At 34.9% G+C, this 18999-nt stretch overlaps 1 protein-coding gene across 15 annotated transcripts; it reads left to right on the forward strand.

The window, feature by feature from the left end:
* The first annotated feature begins 636 nt into the window (after positions 1-636).
* On the forward strand, positions 637-8358 carry LOC147540124 (Pentatricopeptide repeat (PPR) superfamily protein). Of its 15 annotated transcripts, none has more exons than XM_086641026.1 (8): positions 639-3100; positions 3959-4154; positions 4504-5010; positions 5522-5593; positions 5712-5834; positions 7324-7381; positions 7875-8097; positions 8246-8358. In XM_086641026.1, exon 1 carries the CDS (start codon positions 841-843, stop codon positions 3037-3039), a length of 2199 nt encoding a protein of 732 aa, XP_086497152.1. In that variant the 5' UTR covers positions 639-840; the 3' UTR covers positions 3040-3100; positions 3959-4154; positions 4504-5010; positions 5522-5593; positions 5712-5834; positions 7324-7381; positions 7875-8097; positions 8246-8358. The 15 variants fall into 15 exon arrangements, with proteins under 15 accessions (XP_086497150.1, XP_086497152.1, XP_086497151.1 ...); XM_086641022.1 differs by having other exon boundaries at positions 650-3100; positions 4946-5066; XM_086641023.1 differs by having other exon boundaries at positions 650-3100; positions 4946-5010.
* The last annotated feature ends 10641 nt before the right edge of the window (positions 8359-18999 follow it).

Below are 18999 nucleotides of genomic sequence, written 5' to 3' on the forward strand. Positions count from 1 at the left end.
TAAGACAGTTTGAGTTTTTTTGAGTTTTGCATTGGAGACAAAAAAGAATTGAAGATCTCTATTTCCATCACCTAAGAACGAAAAATTAAATTCGAACTTGACATATAAGACTAATCAAGTTCTTTTTTGAATTTTGCATTAGAGATGCTCTTACACATGGACAATAAGTAAGTATTGTCTATCAGTACTCTTACTTTTGGTTTAACCAAGTTAGACGGAAAAAAGTTTAGTCGAGGCGTAAATAAACTATCTTTCTTACATAACAGTACCAACAGTCATGGTGTATGTCATTGGGATATACCGACAATTCCTTTCGAGTTTGTGATGATACGTCACAGCTCTGAGAGGGGGCGAATCTTTGAAAGTCATACGAGCTCCTTGATTGCTCTAACTTGATTGTCTATACACTAATAAAATGCTTCTCACTTCGAGTTTTAGACACACTAGAGCTCCTTTCTTCAAAGTTTAGGCAAATTAAAATGTTTTCGAAATTAGAATTTCGTTTGGAGTACACTTGAAATTATTAAATTCAGTAGAGAAAAAAGAAGAATGAATTTGAAAAGAATAAAGAAAATACAAAAATGAGGTCAAAAAACAAAGTCTTGGCACAATTAGAGCCAAAACGGCTAATTGGTCACAAATTGGGGTTAAAAAAAAATTAACCCATTTCTTTTTCTCCTACTGACTGTGAAGCCCTATCACTTTCTTAGCTGAAGCCGACGCCATCAATGGCGATGAGGGAGAGAGATTATAAACTTATTACAGTAATGACGAAAACCTAAAGAGGGAGAGCTCCCAAGCTAGTCTCTAACCTACCCATTGCTTCTTCCTCTTCAAAGTATGATCTTTTGTGCTAGAGCTTCAAAAGCCCTAGCATCTACCAATCGATCCTTTCAATCATTTCATATCAAGGTGCGATTTTTCCCCTCTTTCTGTACTTCTTGCTTGAAAAACTCCACCAATAAAACTTTTCCAGTCACTGATTTTGGTGAATTAATTTTCAATACCCTTAAACACAATAAATGGGCATTTACCCATAATTTTTGGGTTTCTGATAGATTTCAACCTATAATTTCCGACCCAGATTTGTTCCTTTGTGCTCTCAATTCCATTAGGAAGAAACCCAGGATTGCTGTGAGGTTCTTCCGATGGGCTGAAATTCAACCTAGTTTTAAGCGCTCTGAATTTGTTTTTATTGCCATTTTGGATATTCTTGCTGAGAAAAACCTAATGAGATCAGCTTACTCTGTCATGGAAAGGGCTGTGAATGCTAATCTACATGGTATAGTGGACCTTTTGATTAATGGAGGATATAGGAATTTGGAGGCTTCAAGTAAGCTCCTTGATTTATTGCTATGGATTTATACAAGAGCTTCCATGGCGGAATTTTGTTTATCCACTTTTCATAAGATGATAAGAAAAGGGTTTTCACCCAATGTCAAGAATTGTAATAGAATTCTTAGGGTTCTTAGAGACAGGGATCTTGTAAACAAAGCTAGAGAAGTTTATACGACTATGAATGAGTTTGGGATTCGACCGACAATTGTTACTTATAATACGTTGCTTGATTCTTTCTGTAAGGAAGGAGAGGTAGAAGAAGCTCTTGATCTCTTGTCGCAAATGCAGCGGAGAGGTTGTACCCCAAATGCCGTTACCTATAATGTGTTGATCAGTGGGTTGTCAAGAAAAGGGCAGCTGGATCAAGCCAAGGGTTTGATTAAGGATATGCTGATTTCTGGGTTGGAAGTATCGACATTCACTTATAACCCTCTAATTTGTGGGTATTGTAGAAAAGGAAGACTTGCCGAAGCTTTAGAACTCGGGAATGAGATGGAAGATAAAGGTGCTTTTCCGACAGTAGTTACGTATAACACACTCATGCACGGACTTTGCAAGTTGGGGAAGATGGTTGAGGCTAGAGAACAGTTTTATTATATGTCGAAGAAGAATTTGGTCCCTAATGTACTTTCTTACAACACTTTAATTTATGGGTATATTAATGTAGGTAACTTAAGTGAGGCTTTCCTGTTGTTTGATGAGCTAAGATATAAGCTATTATCTCCTACTGTTGTTACCTTCAATACTCTTATTGATGGTCTCTGTCGTTTGGGAGATTTGAAGGGGGCTTGGGAGCTCAAAGAAGATATGATTAATTATGGGATTTTTCCTGACGTGTGCACCTATACTGTTCTTCTAAATGGAGCTTACAAAATGGGAAATGTGACACTTGCTAAGGGGTTCTTGAGTGAGATGCTGCGGAAAGGGTTGCAGCCAGACTCTTATGTGTATACAACCAGGATAATGCGTGAAATGAAGCTCGGGGATGCATCCCAGGCGTTTACTCTGCAAGAAGAAATGACGGCTAAGGGTTTCCCAAGTAACTTAATTACCTACAATGTTTTGGTAGATGGCCTTTGCAAACTAGGAGATATGGATGAAGTCAATCGGCTATTGCAGAAGATGGTTCGAGATGGTCTTGTTCTTGATCATGTGACATATACTTCGGTTATTCATGCACACTCAGTGAATGGGAACCTAAGGAAAGCGAGGAAGGTGTTCTATGAAATGCTTAGAACAGGATTATCTCCTACAGTTGTCACCTATACGATCTTGATTCATGCACACGCAGGTGAAGGGATTAGGAAACTAGCGTTTGGTTTTTTCTCGGAGATGCAAAGGAAGGGAATCTCGCCAAATGTAATATCTTATAATGCTCTCATTAATGGTCTATGTAGAGATGGGTTCATAGAGGAGGCATTCTGGCTTTTTGATGAAATGGAGGAAAGAGGGTTATTTCCCAACAAATATACCTATACGATCCTCATAAGTGAGATCTGCAATTTGGGTTCGTGGGATGATGCTATAATATTGTATAACCGGATGCTAGAGACTGGGGTTCAGCCTGATTCATTTACTCACACTGCGTTATTCAAGCAACTTCCCGTTCAATGTAAAGCTCATGCTGTTTGGTTCCTTGAGAATGTTATTTTAGGGAATGATGACGTTGCAGAGAGGAATTGTGGAGTAGAATCGGCTTAGATTATGTACTCTTACCTCTTGCTGGACTTTGATGCTGAAAACTTCATCTGCAAATTGATCGGTAATATTTCTCTGATGTACTTGTTCTTATTTGTTATATTTATGTACATATATCAATTGATTAATTTGTTTATTTATTAGACAATTGATACACATACTAACTTGTTCCTGTTAAAAAAAATTAAAACTCCATTTTTCTTCTATTAAATATTGTGAGAAATAATGCATTCATAGTGAGCTACGAGACAATCATATTATCTATTGAAGGTGGCACATGTGGAAGCTTTAAGAACTATGTGCTGAAAGAACTAAATTATACTAGAATTAAGCATAAATAACGAGTAAGGAAGATGTGATCAGAAACTTGGCTTTCTTGTTGGATAGAAGATAACTAAGACAACCCAAACTACCCCTGGGCCACTCGGCCAAGAAGGCTGCCAAGTAGCATACCTGCTAAATCAGCCTCCCCACTTCGGAGTTGTGATAGGTTCGTTCCTGACCCTCGGTTGCGCTGAAAATCAAAACCTTCTTGAGCTTTTCTCGCTTGACTGCAACTTGCGTTCCTTTAGTACGAGCTTCCTTTACTTTATGCATGGCCTTCTTGACTTCAGAGATTGACTTCATTGTACTTCCATTATCCACTAAAAAGTAGAGTTAGACCTTGAGTATTGAGTAAATAAATTGGGCATGTCATATTTGGGTCCTGTTGTTCCATTTATTTGTGGGATGTGCCATGTCAAGTACCTAGGCACGAGACATCCAAGTCCACATGCAGCACGACAGAATCGTCTATTCGTTATCCCTTTATGTAACATGTGAATGGATCCTCCCTGCATGACTTGAATTAGCTGACTCAATAACTAGAAACCTGGCTTTCTGCTTTCATCTCTAATACTTGGCTTTCCTTTCCTCTTTACAGAGAACCGTTATTTTGGCATCTGGGTGGCTTTTTTCTGAAGTTGGTCTTTGTAGTTTGAGGAAGAGGCAAATCAACTTCAAATAGAAATGCCACAAATTCGGATGCTTGTGATGAACCCATGACTTCGTCTTTTCACTTTGAAGCTCATGTATGTGTATTGGATGAAGCAAGGAAGCGTGAAATTGGTCCTTGTGAGGTATTGCTTAATTTTTTAGGATATAAAACTTGTTATATCCAATTGCAATAATAGGGATAGCGATTTTTTGGTTAAACTTCTATATAGGAGTAGACCAATGCTAATGTAACTTTTAGCTTTTTGAGGTATGACCTCTAATACATGTTACTAAATTTTTTCGAGAAATCAATTTAATTTTCTGTAAATGAGCTATTTATGCATAATCAGTTCATACACACTTATTCAACTCCCCATGATTTAGAAATAATGGTTTAGGATTTCAATATGTCCATAACACTACCCCTTTGAGTGTCAACAAGCTTGGTTACTTATTTTTCTTTTGGGTGTATGTTGTCTGATTATGAAACAGAAACACCTATTGAGATTGATCGACTCATCAACTTGGTTTCCAACATATGCGTACTTCTGAGCTTCTCTGTTTCATCCATCTTAAAGCTAATTTAGGATTAGTTACAAACTCACATGTACCATTAACTCAAGTTTAATCGTCTGGAACTTGTTCTGAAATTAGCTGTCTTTACCTATCTCTTTTTTTTGGTTTGTCATTTTTTTCTTTCAAAGATTTTGTTTTGAGAAACAAAATATTAATTACAAAATGGACAAATTGAAAAGAATGTGGAAAGAAAAAATGAAATGAAGGAAAAGGGTAACAAATAAAACAGAACACAAGTCATGATCTCAGCCCTTATTGGTAAACTTCAACGAGAGGCTCCCGAGGCAGTTGTTTGATGTAAACTAGTACAAGCTTTGGAAAGTAGACCAGCTTCCTTGATTGCTATCTTCCGGTGCAGATGCTTCGTAGCAAGGTGGTCCAAGATTACCTCGTATTTGGATTGCACCCAAAGGGTAAGCATAGGTACGCAGAATTCGAATGCTCTCTGTATCTCCAAGTTCTGTTTACATCCAACTAAGGTATGTTTTATTTCAAATAGAAATTCCACAAATTCGGATGTTTGTGATGAGCCCATGCCTTCGTCTTTTCACTTTCATCTTTTTCACTTAAAGCACCTAGATTCAACTACATGTAACTGGTCACAGTTTATTATTCACCTACTGAAATCATGATAAAAATATCTTATTTGACAGCAAACTATGTCTTTTGGGAACACCGTATTTTGTACTTTGTAGAATTACATTCTTAAATGCTTTATTTACTCAATTTGAAGGTTAAAAGAATCTTATTCATTTAATCTCAAGTTCATAGGGCGCCAACTCAAATATACTGTTGTGTTGCTTAAGATTAGTATCAGTTGCCAAGAAGCCATATTACTTAATTTACGCGTCTCATGTTTTTCTTAAAAGAATTTCTTAAGTCAATGCGTATTGGAAATGTTTTAATGTTGTCATTACTGGTAATTTATATACAGATCTTCTGCATTCAATTTGGATTCTGAAAAAGCCATTTCGGCTCATAAGACGAGCGTTGCACTAGAATTTGGGTTGGTGTCATGTTTGAAAAAATGAATGTCTCAATAAGATGGATTTCATGACAAAATTTCTCTATATTATATATTAAATGAGAATTGAGTCCTTGTTTGATAGGGTTATTTGCTGCAGAACTTCACTCAACAACATGTAAAGGAATGGGGCACTTGAGAAGTTTTGCAGGCTTGCACTTTTCGAACCAATCAACTGTATGGCAGATTCTTCCAGAGACATACTTATCCAGTGTCACAAAATGTAGGTGAAATTTGTGTGTAGACCTTCAGTTTTATGAATTGTTTTCTTTGCATCTCCCACTGGTTTGGATCGTGGATCACATAGATAGTCCCTTGACCGTTTTGTTTTGTGCATAAGTGAGCTGAAAGAGATACCCTTGACCGTTTCTGATACCCAACTCAGTGAAATTTGACCAAAGCACTCAATTGTGCAAGTATCCTTGGTCTCGACTTATCCGACTTGTCCACCAGCCTTTGGTGCAGCGGTTGGACACCCCTCTTAAGCCCATGAGGTTGAGGGATCGAGTCTCGGTGGAAGTAGTTTGCCATCAAGATTTATCCCATATAATTTAGGCTATAAATAAAGTAAATGATGTAATAAATTTGTCGGGCTTTAGGCCTCTTTCATGTTGTTGGGCTTTAGGCCTCTTTCATTCTTGGTTTAAATCAAGGAATGAAACTTTCCGCGAAACGTTTCCTAAAGTGAGATTAGGTGCACGAAATAACACTTACAACTATTTCCTGCATAGTTTCCACCGACATGATCGAAATTTCCACCGAAGTTGTTGGAAATATCGAAATTTCCATAGAAATGATGGAAATTTCGACCGACAGTAGAAATCTAGCAAAAAAACCAGAGAGACTAATACTAGAAACATATCCCTTCCTTCGTCTTTTTTATCTTCATTTCTCTTAGATCTCTCTTGATTTTTATGTTATGTTTTTCATGGTTTTTAAATCTATTTGAATGATTTACGCCTTGACTTAACTGCCTAAATTGATTTTGTCTTAGTAACACCCTGATATAACTGTGTAATTGACGATACATTCTCAAACTAACATAGTTTGTTAACTATTAACTATTATCAGTAAGAATGTTATTGTTTGGGTGTTATAGCCAAGAAGTTATTCAATTTACTCCCGGAAGTAATTGTGTAATTGTTAATACTCCTTTAAACTAATAGATAATGTTAAACATCGTTTTTATGCTTCATTATGGTTTAATAATCTTGTTATACATAATTGCATCATATTTCTATCGTTTCTGTAGATTTGTAAGATTTCCACACTGACCGAAACATTTCTACGAAACGTTTCCACTTTTGGACGGACCGAAATTTCATTCCTTGGTTTAAATTAGGCAGTTATCGTGTTTATCACATCTTCATGATGTATCAATGCCTTGTAACGAACGACTCACGTAGATCGTAGTCGAATTCTCAAAAAAGGAAAAAAAAAAAAAAAAACTTATCCGACTTGATTCTCTGATTTGATTTGGACATTTGGTGAAAGTTGCCATCAGCCACTTTATTGATTACCCGAAACATGTCGTATACTAGCGTTTCCAGTCTGCATTATGGGAAAGGTAGGGTTAGGACTGTGAGATGAAAACTAATTTCATAAAAAAGTTAGTAGAAAGTGTTTTAGTTCCAGCAGCTAGAGTAGCTCCCTTAGAATGACGTATTGATTATATATCTTCTCGACTCACCATTATATATTTTCTTGAACAGGGACATGTTTGTACTGTTATGTGCCCGGCCAAGGAAAAGAACTGGAACATCAGTTATGGTAAGTATTAAGTAATAGCCAATGCTTCAAAAGCAAATTTAGTTGTTCGGGTTTTAAGATTTAAGCGCTTCCAAGCGGGATTTTCAACATCCGAAGTCTGGAATCTCAAAAACATCTCCTTGAAACCCTAGTTTAGGACCTTCCAACTAAAAATCACAAGCTTCGCCTCCGTAAGTATGTCTGTAAGAATAATATGTCCTGACATAATAGCTAGGTCAGAAATATCAGTAGATTTCCACAAGCCTTCGACCACGATAGGCAAACCCAATCCACAAGAGAAAAGCAAAAGAATATACAACTTAACTTATTGACATCCACGAAGACGAAAGACCATAAAGCAAAAAAGAAGGCACGATCTAGTAAAGACATGCAATAGCTATAGTAGTTTGTGATGTCGCAATGAGGTTGCAAACAAACATATGACGCCAAGTTTCATATTATACATATGAGGTTTGTATGATACAAATGGATTCCATTTTTATTTTCCTGACAGGATTTACGTGGTTTTCATCTTCTGCTTAATGTTGGAGCACCACCACCATGCTTTGGTCTCAACAGGTTTGTTAGAACAAAAAAACTGCATCTGTTAAGATAGGAGGTACTTGGGAATTGGTTATCGAAATTAACCCGGAATCAAATGTAGATGAAGTTTTCTAGGTGAGCAAAATGGATTCCCTATGTTGTATGTTTATCCGTTGGACCTTGGAGTGTCTCAAGTAGACACTCTCATTTTAGAGATTCTCTCTCTAGACACTCTATAATAAATGTGTCCAACTCATAATAGAGTGTGTAACAAAGTGTTCCATTGGAGATGATTTTTTAACAAAAACTCCAAAGAGTCATATGTGGCACTCTAAGTGTTAGAGATTGAGTGTCCCATTGGAGATGCTCTTAGGGATTTGAGAGAGCAGTTTGCCCTTGTATTGTTTAACAACCATTTAACAAGTACTTATATTAGTTGAAATAAGATTATATGATGATCTGGTTTTTGGATAAAAAAAATTTTCTAAACTTGGCTGCAATTCAGGAAAACACTGTTTGGCTATGGGGGTGTTTCCTTACATTTTTCAGCTTTCCCCCCTTAATGGGTCAATGTCTGAGTGGGTGAACTACTATAAGTGATTAATAATAGTTAACAAATTGGCCAAGAGGGATCAACTGCTGTAAGCATCCCTTGGTTGGAGTGCTTGTTAAGTTGGTTTTTATCTTCTAGGTCTCGGGTTCGAGAGACAGATTCATCTAGGTGTGGAGTTCGAGAGACGGATTCATATCCCTTATAATATGCTGGTTTTTCAGGAAAAAAAAAAAGAAAAAGAAATTGTCTATCAATCTTTTTTCGCTCTCTCATTTTGGTTAGCTGGCTGTGGAAGCATTTACTCGAGGGGTGCTCATGGCCCAACTTATTTGAAATTCTAACATGTGAGTGTTCGTCGAGCAAAATGGTTATTTTAACTTGTATACTTCCATCTACTTTTACCTTCATATTTAAATCGATATACTTCCATCTACTTTTACGTTCATATTTAAATCGAAAGTGGATTGTGTTTTGTTCCCGTTGGTCGCACATTAGTTAGGAGGGGCGGTGGTCCCACGTTAGTTAGGAGGGATGGTGGTCATTTTTTAAGTGAGGGGAACTCTCACCTTCTGAGCTAGCTTTTGGTGTGAATCTAAAACCACTTGGGGCAAGTAAAAGGGGAGTTTTAACACGCAGAAGTGTTAAAGGTGCCTCTTTTCGTCACACGCTCCCTTAGAATCTGTTTTACCGACCGTCTTTTAACACTTCCCATCCTAAAACCCAAGACCACACAAAAAGAAATTGTATCAGAGCTTAGGTTTATTAAAGTCTTTCAGATCTTATTGTAATAAGGAAAATGGTCTTCAAAGTCCAACGTGTGAAGGGAAAGATTGTTGTCCCCGTTTTTGTTAAAGACGCATTTTTCTATTCATAGTCTTCTCCTGTCTGTTTTAAGGGAGGTTTCTTTAACACTTTGGAGGTGCTTTTAATACTTCAAGATGCTGCTGCGCCTTTAACACTTCATGTGAGCAAGTCTTTGTTCAGTTCTATTTAGTCCTATCACTCCTCAACTAAATTTAGAGTTACCCCACTAAGAATTTGATATAAATTCTTAACAAAAATTCTACATGTAAGATTTTGGATCTCATCAACAATGATACTGAAAATTTTATGGCCCAAATTTTGACATATATATATGTTTAACATTTTCATTTCGCCGTCGATTATCTCACACTCTCTCCCCCTCTTATCTTTCTTTTCGATATCTCTTGTGGGCTCTCCCTTAAGCACAAAATTACAGTTAGTAATTGTCTTTCTCCTAATAGAGCTACTAGTTTTGGTTCTAGTGATTTACAAAAATGTAAGATACATTATAACATGAGTCTTATTGTGGTTGGGTTTGATCCCAACAAGAGGATGGAGTGGTCGAAGGTCAATATCAAGGTCTAGCAAGAGGAGGGGGGTCTACTAGGTCCAGCTAATTTTTCATCAATTAATGACAGCATTAGAAGAGAAGGTAGGGAAATTATTTAGGGTTTAATTTAATGGGGGAGGGGGGGGGGGGGGGGGGGGGGTGGGGGGGGAGGGAGGGGATATAATATAGTAGTATAGAGGATGATCATAAATATAAGATAGAATATCTTCTTTCGTCCTGGTCAGAAATCAGAAGCATCAGATGGTAATTGTACGGAGACAACTAGGTTAAATCTTTATCACTAAACTACCTACCCCCTCCCTCCTCCTCCATTCAGTAAGTAATACTCTTCTTATCCCGAATCCAGATGTTCTTCCTTCTGGTCGTCAGACCACCGATTTGATTAGTCAGCATCACTCTCCGTCACCTCTTGGTCACTCTTGTTTATCTCAATGAAAACGCAAACACATTCGACTCTCAACCAACACAATCTCTTTCTACTTCCATTCCTCTAATAAAACCCTAGCTAAGGGGTTCACCAACAATATCATTCGACCAACAATATCATTCGACCAACAATATTGTTGATTTGCCACTTCCTATAATATTTTTATAAGTGACATTAGGAAAGAGTTCAACAAAAAAAAAGTGACATTAGGAAAGAGTGCTTCAATTTTTATAAAAGTCACTCCTACTTGGTGTTCTATTGACATAATTACAGAGGATTGCTTTATAATACATCTTTGTAAGGGCACGTTATATCTAAGGTGTTGATAAAGGCTACAAGAAAATGAAGGTTGTCCTTTTAGATGCTAACACAATAGTTTGTTTTAGTATTTTTGGGCATTACGGTTTTAAAATGTGTTAATAGAAAAAAAGTGTCCAAATCCATGTGAGAATAGTCTCACATGAAAAAATTGGTATCTAGCAACCAAGAATATAAGGCTTAGGTTAACTTCACTCATTGCCAATTGATTTTGAGTTCGATTGCCACAAACTTAACATGGTATCTTAACTAGGCCCACACGTGATGGGCTTAAAAGTCACACATGCCCCACGTCGTTCAAAGAAATACACGTGTTAGGCTCAAAGAACTCCAGTCTCCAGACGTGAAGGGACGTGTGAGAATAGTCCCACATGGGAAAATGTGTATATAGCAACCAAGAATATAAGGTCTAGGTCATCTCCACTCATTGCCAAGTAGTTTTGAGTTGGATGGTTACAAACTTAACAACCCATATATGAAGCACCACACTTTGTCTTCCGTCACTCTGTGATTGCATAACACAACATAATCTCTTATCACTATAACATTATCATTTATACACAAAAAAGTTCAAGTATTCTCGTACAACGAATGAGAAAAGTAGTTTTATTTTAAGTTGTGAACATTGTGTTATTTATAGATCAAAGTTTTAGAAAATGAGAAGTAAAGTTACAATAACAGAGCAAAAAATTGAAAAATATAACTCTGACCGCACCCTCCAACTTGTAACTTCCACGGTTATAGTTGAAGTCGCCACGTAAATCTTCTCAAAACTAGCGGTCTCCCAGCCAAACCCGAGACCATACCCACGATCGCTCAAAAGAAACACATATGTCTAGTGGTAAGTAGCCGCCAAAACACCACCTCAATCGAGTCCACCAATTATAAACCTAAAATTGTTCAAACCACAATAGAAGAAGCTTATGGAAAAAGAAATACATAACTTCATGGAAACCAAGTGATTTCTCAAAAGCGAAACCCAAAGATTCCAGATAGCCCCACCAAAATTCTCTCGAAAGAGAAATTATGCCCCACCACAATCCAAAGAGATCGTAATCGGGCGCCTGGTAACATGGGTTGCTAACGAAACCCAAGCCAAAACGCTTGCCAAATCCAGTAAGAAAACGCAGATAGCCTGCGAAAGATGAGAGGTGAGACGGGGAATCAAGATCGGTTAAGCGTACAAGCAAGATCGGGGCTGAAAGAATTGTGCTAACTAGCATCAAAGCTTATAGCGTTTCCAAAGGAGTCGAAATTGTCTTATCAGGATCAAAAGGCCGACCAAGTAGAAATAAGGTGGGGGCCAATTGTAGCTCCTGGGCCAAAAGAAGTGCCCAAAAGGTAAGAGGACTGGGCCCGACCATATAAAATGTAACTGGTCCCGAATAAATAAACTGGGTCCAATGATGAAGGGACCTATTAAAAGTTAGGCCCATTCAGAAGGCCAACTTATGAGAGAGAATGAATCTAGATTCAACTCTTCCGTAGAGAGGAAATACAACTATCTCTCTCTCCTGTTAATTGACTTGACAAAAAACAATACTAGTAAAAGGTTGACGACAGGATATGGAGGTTTTCCGACGGAAAATAATGGCGAAGGGATGTGTAAAAGGGGACTAGTGTGAATCTTGTTAAATCCAGAATACCCTCCTGGATCAAAAGGACTAGCAATAGGTCGGAAATACCATAGCCAAGCTAACAGAGGAATTACCTCATGGCTAAAAGTGAAGAAGAAAGAATTAGTGCACAATATATCCATGGTCAGGGAGTTCTAAGTAGATTTAGAAATAACAAAACAAAAGAGATTGAAACACAAAGCTACTGATATTTGATGAAACTTGATTGGGAGTTCGTGATTAACCTTAAACCACCAAACAAGATAGAAAAATGATATTAAAATATATCTCTATCATGAATGATCAAGTAGTTCTAAATTGGCTAAAAACAGAGAATTAGTTTATCTTTTTGGACTAATCTTACTTGGAGACAAAATTATTCAAAAACAAACATTATCAATTGAAAGGTTCACAACGGATTTTCTTTTTACCAAAATACCCCTCTGCCCGGGAAATCGATGAATTCCCACGCATTTCTATACTGTATTATGAAAAGAATATTACGTTATTAGCATGAAATAAATTTGGACTAGTTTATCAAACAAAATTTGTCTTCTTCTGTTTATCAATTAGGAGGTAAAAAAAAATTCATTAGTTCATCATTAATGCAATTTCTAACATGGAGTAGATTGAATAGAGAAAGAAATCGAGTATATCATCATCTGATTAAGCTTAGTTTATCTCTCTAAAATAATAAGTAACTGTTATACATAAAACAACCTTTTAAAAGACTCGTTCAATATATAGCTTCACAAAAAAAAGTTCCCTCCTAATAGGAATGATAATATTCTTATTTAGAGTGTTATCTGTTCTAAAAACTTCGTATTTTTTGTAACACATTACGAACTATCATGCTATCTAATACTTCATTTTTGGACTTCAAATCTATCAATTATCAAGTCAGGATCTCCCTCCTGCTTTTTTTGCCACTGGGGGAATTTATAGGGAAACCCCTATTTTCAAAATAATAAATAAACAATAAAATACATGTTAGTGAAGATTTTTTCGGTTTGGGAAATGTTTAGGTCACTTGAGAAGTTGGTGCCTTTCTAAAACATGAAATAAAACATGAAATGGGACCCTTTTTAAGTTAAAATCACACGTTATAGTTTTCTTTTAGTTAAAAATTCAAAATTTGTATTTTGTTTAGTTAAAAATCTAATATTTTTTTTGGATTTTTGAGTCAACAGTCTAAAATCTGGGGGGTAAACCAAAAAAAAATCCACTCTTGCCTAAAAATTAGTTGCAGGTCTAAATGTCAGTTTTTTTTTTATTCCCCTCTTGCCCTTGGACGGGACATGCTGACGTTTTCTTGGAAAAAAATGTCTGGTAAATAAAATAATTTACCAGTACACGAAAAATTCAAAGTTTCAAAATTTTTTGAAAATTTGAAACGAAATTTCAAATTCCCGCCCAGCAAACCATCTCTTCCCGGTAAATAAAATAATTTCCCGTACACAAAAAATTCCAATTTTCAAATTTTTTTTGAAATTTTCAAACGAAATCTTTTTTTTGAAATTTTTGAAATTTTCAAACGAAATTTCAAATTCCCGGGCAAATTTTCAAATTTTTTTGAAAATTTTAAATTCCCGCCCAGCAAAAGTGTCTAGAACAGAAAAAAAATTCCAGTAAATAAAATAATTTCCCGGTCACAAAATTTTTTTTTCGAAGTTTTGAAATTTTCAAACGAAATTTCAAATTCCCGCCCAGCAAAAATGCCTAGTACACAAAAAAATTTCCAGTAAATAAAATAATTTCCCGAAAAAAATTTCGTTTCCCGAGAATTTTTCGGTGGCTGTTCCGTAATTTTCTGAACAGTACAGATTCTGATGGACGGGTTGTCATATTATTTTTCAGAAAAAAATCGTTTCCCGAGAATTTTCGATGGCAATTTTGTAATTTTTGATGGCATGAACGGTAAATACTTTATTTTCTAAGGGACCTTTACGTAATTTTGACCCCCCAAACTGACACATTGGACCTCCCTTTCATTTTTAGGCAACTTTGGGTGGGATTTTCATTTTGGCCCCCTTTTTGGACCAATGGCCCAACCCCTCATATATTCAAAAGCTATGTGGAGTTTGGGTTTTATTTATGATATGATCTCGACTAGCATGTCTGAACTTAACTTTTTTTTTTTTTTTTTGTTGAAACGACTTGTTCAAAATTGAGTTGTCTTAATATGAATCGTTTCGGCACGAAATTACCTTGTCGTTTCAAGTTATTTTAATTAATAGTCTAAGGCGATTAACTTGACAAGTATTCATGATTATAAATCACAAGAAGTCGCTTGCAATTTCAACTTATAACATACTACTTTTTATTTATTTTTGTTAGCTTTCTAACTTCAACAAGTAAAAATTTTTACTAATGATGATAAAATGATTAGTAATATCATTTAACCTTAAACTTTTTGTTACTTTTAATTTTTCCTTATATTTTTTGGTTTGTTTTTAATCTTTTTAGTTAATATAAATTTTTTTATCCAAAACTTTTTAAATAATTAAAAATTAAGTTAAATTATTTTGTTATTAATTAATATTTCTTTAACCATTTTAGTAAATTTATTTTAAAGATATATCTATCCCAAACATTACTTGTTATATCCAAACATAGATAAATAAAATCTCCAAAAATACTTTCTTTTTTGTTGAAAAATCTCCAGAAATACTTGTTAAAATAAGTTGATAGAAAACAAACACTAGTTTAGTAAACTTAAAAATCAGTGGCATGTGACATTATTTAGGAGTCCAATCTGCACTTTGGAAATATATGAATAGCTCAAAGTCAAATACTGACCTCAAGGTTTATTTTCTTAAGAATTTGGGGAACATCGTTTGGTTTGCTCGAGAGAAGAAATATTGTCATATAAAATTACCAATTCTTCCAAGAAACAATAATAACAAGTTGTTAGTAGTTGTTTTAGATTTTAAACTTTTTGGTGTGTTTTTAATAATTTTGTTGTTTGTAGGGTTTTGTGCTTCTTGAAAATGGAAGTAACAAAATAACATATGACCATATTATTATTGCTTGTATCATTTTTTGAAGATCGAGTATATCAAACAACTTAACCATAATAGGATATAGCCTAGGTTTAAGAAATAAGCCATAAACTGCTTCTTAAAAAAAGCATCTGATTTCAAGTGTAATGCAAAATATGTCATTACTTATCTTGAGTCCAGAATTTTAACCACAATTATCTATAATTTTCTATTGGTAAACTACAACGTTTGATTTAGTTTTCTTTTTTGTGTTATAGCGTGACATCATTACGTTTCAAATTATTTGATTTAAGTGGTCATCAAATCAAATTTAACGAGGAACTACATGGCCGAAAATTTCTGTTAAATATAGAAAATAATTTTTAAATTCTCAAATAGATTAAAAAGATTTTGTCAAAGATATTATCGATTGACTGTCTATCTTTTTTGACATGGAACTCTTAACGATCATCGTCAAATACATTTTAGATCCTCAAAACAATATAAAGATCTTTAAAATAATTATAGAGAAGAAGATGATTTATTTTCTTTTAAAATTTTACATTCCGAAAAATTGGTTAAAATTTAGTTATGTATTTAAAGTTTTTGGGATAATTTTTTTGTTTCACAAATCACCCGCCCTAAATAAATTATACTAGATGCCAGCAGCTCCAAGTCAATTGCCTTGAAAAAAAAAGGAATTTAGGAGGAGGGAGGGAGGGAGGGAGGGATAATGAATGGTACAAGACAGACGATAGGGCATATAGATAGAGAACATGGCAGCTTGAAAAGAGGAACAGTCGCCGAGAAGAGATTGGGCGTTTCAATCGGTGCTCCACTCTATCACGCCTCTTTCTCTCTCTTTACCCTGGCTAATTCATTCATTTAATTGTCTCCTTTCTCTCTCTCTCCTTTCCTATGCTAATACCTAGACTCTGCCCCTTTCACACTTCACAACCAGCCTACGTATATTTCTATCGGATTGGGGACTCCTAACCATATTCCCAAGTGTACTCCCCTTCATATGGGAGGGTATTTTGATCTTTTACATTGAGTTCGACATTAAAATTTTGTCCTCTCGAAAAAAAGAAATCAAATTTTCTAGAAACAACATTTTTGATAAAAAAAATTTGAAATCTCCTCTTCACTTTTTTTCCCAATCACTAACTTCGACAAGTACCACGATTATTCTGTCTCTCACCGACAAAAATAACGTGAATTTTAGCCGGAGAGAGATGAAGAGGAGATTTCTTGTCAAAGATGGTTGTCAAAGTTGGGAGAGGATGAGGAAGAAAAGAATTTATTGTCGCAAAAAATTTTTTTTTTTTTTTTCGCTTTTCAAATTGCTTTCTGTTTGTTCAACAAAAAGAAAAATTGCTTTCTATTTTTCAGTCATTATTGCTATATTTTCTTTTGTTCTTTAGCATCACCCAAAACGTGATTATAAAAAAGTAGTTAGTGTCTTTTACCAAAATAAATTGACTATATTCTTTAATTTATCTCAAATAAAGTTTGACGGATTGTTGCATACTCGATAACGTAAGATTCAGAATCGCTCTATCATGTGAGAAGTATATATGTACCGTTGTAATGTGGTGTTTATACATAAATTTGTCTTTTAATTGGTTGGGCCATGGAAGGACAACCTTGTTTTGGATGAATTTTCTATTGACAGTACGTGTTTTACAAGAAATTCCCACAAAACTCAATCACAAACGACCCTCTAAATTTAAAACTCACATAATCAGTTAGGGCAGAGTGTGGATTGGTTATTGATTTGGGGCACAATTGTCAAGTAGTTCCTATGGGCTAGTCACTAGAGGACTATTAACCAATCAAGAACCACCTAATTGATCAGTATGGCAGAGTGACGAGTTATAGATAACACATCGTGTCCTCTCCATTTTCTCTCATATTTCCCTTGTTTGTTAATTTTTTTTTCTTTTTTTTTGTTTTTGAATTTTCTTTTTCTTGAACTGTCCTCGACGTTTGATTTCTAAAGTGAGAGACTAAATTCCTTACCACTTCAACCAAGGTTGTTTGCCATGTTTATTTTTCTTTCTTTCTCTTCAACTTCTTTCTATTTCTTCTAGTTAGTATCGAATGAACAAAATTTAAACCCTAGACTATCAACCAACTAGTCTGTGTTAAGTACAACTCTTTTAAAAAGGGGCATAATTAGAGTTGGAGACAATAAATTGATAAAAATAAATGAGAAATCAATTGGTTGGTCCAAATATTTTGATGTAAAGTAGGCAAACATAAAGTATCTCGTACAAAAATTGTACAGAAGTTTTATTTTAAAACTCGTGCATGTGTCACGAATTAATCATGTACGAGATAATAAGAAGATATGCATGTAAATGGGTTAACAAATTTAAAAGAACATTATTTTGAAGGGTTAAAATCATGAAGGAACCGTGAAAATTCTATTTGATGGCAAAAAATTAAACTTATTATCATCCATTTCTGGTTTAGATATTAACAATTTATTTTTATTTCTTATATGTATGTTTAAAATATTCTTGCACAATAACTCATCCATGCAAGCAGTGGCGAGGCCAGGATATTTTTAATATGGTGCACATTTATTTAGGAAAACAAGAAATAATTCAAATATTATAAAAGGAATAATCATATGCGTTGTTTTGTATTATTTGACTCAAATGTATATATATAGTTATCCTACGAATTTTTATCTCTTGAGTTCATTGAACAACATTATAACGAGTATCACATACAATTTTTTCAGTATAAGCAATCCAATTATCACTTATCCACTCGTCTTCTATTTGATTGTCAAAAATTTCATTAGAAAACACGCTCAGTGTTATGAAAATTGTAATAAATAGAGTTTAATCTAAAGGTCAATAGTAAGTATAAAAGAGATCAATTCGATGTTTCCTTCCAAAAATTCTAATAACTTTTGATTTGATATTGCATTAATTGCATTTCTTTTGTATTGTCTTCAAATTGATCCATAAGTGCCTCTAGGCTCTAGCTATGCATAAATAATAACACTCACTAACAGTTGCTTCATTTACATAATCGAATCAAATAATTAGTAAGAACATGACATAAATTACACGAACTCTAACTTATAACACTAGTGGTTGGCATGATTTTGTGGATGTGAGATCATCCTGTAATGTAATGTTGAAAATCCGAAGTATTTTAAATCTAAACTCAAATTTTGCTGACACATCAGTAAATAAAAACACAAAATATCGAGTAAACCGTAAACAAATAAACAATGAAGAATAATGAATAGACATATAAAGAAAGTTCATGCTAGATTTAGCAATTTTAGTTGTCCCATAGCACTGCTTCTCCTTCATAAGTCTTTCAGCTGATTAATTTGGAAAGAAGAAATGGTTTACCACCTTGGGGTTGCGGGGGCACGTGCCCCCATAGGCCCCAAGGTGGCTCGCCCCTGCATGCAAGATCATCTAATTTATTTAAAGCATAATTTGTTTATGCAATTATGGTTGAGTAATGTATTGCTAGTTTGGGAAACCTAAGTCGAAGATGGGAAAGCACTAAAAAAAAAAAGTTTCGTTTTTTTTCGATGAGATAAAAAAAAAATTGTTAAAAACTCTTAAAGTTATCTTAAAGGGGTGTGATGCCCATGTTTTATTTTATTTTATTCAACGATTTAATTAGGAGTATAAGAGATAAAATGGGAAAGAAAAACAACTGTCCATAAAGACCAGACTCCGAAATGCTAGAGCATCTCCAATAGGACACTCAAATTATAAAAGTGTCAATTATGATTTTTAGAGTTTTTATTAAAAAAACCTTTTCCAACTAGACACTTTGTGACGAT

The sequence above is a fragment of the Eschscholzia californica genome, unplaced genomic scaffold (genome assembly GCF_041429995.1).
Source record: "Eschscholzia californica isolate CP2 unplaced genomic scaffold, dmEscCali1.0.p SCAF_5, whole genome shotgun sequence".
In the NCBI taxonomy this organism is placed as follows: domain Eukaryota; kingdom Viridiplantae; phylum Streptophyta; class Magnoliopsida; order Ranunculales; family Papaveraceae; genus Eschscholzia; species Eschscholzia californica.

What these genes read in the sequence shown, in the direction of transcription:
- LOC147540124 (XM_086641024.1), top strand. Translation starts at nt 841, where the DNA reads ATGATCTTTTGTGCTAGAGCTTCAAAAGCCCTAGCATCTACCAATCGA.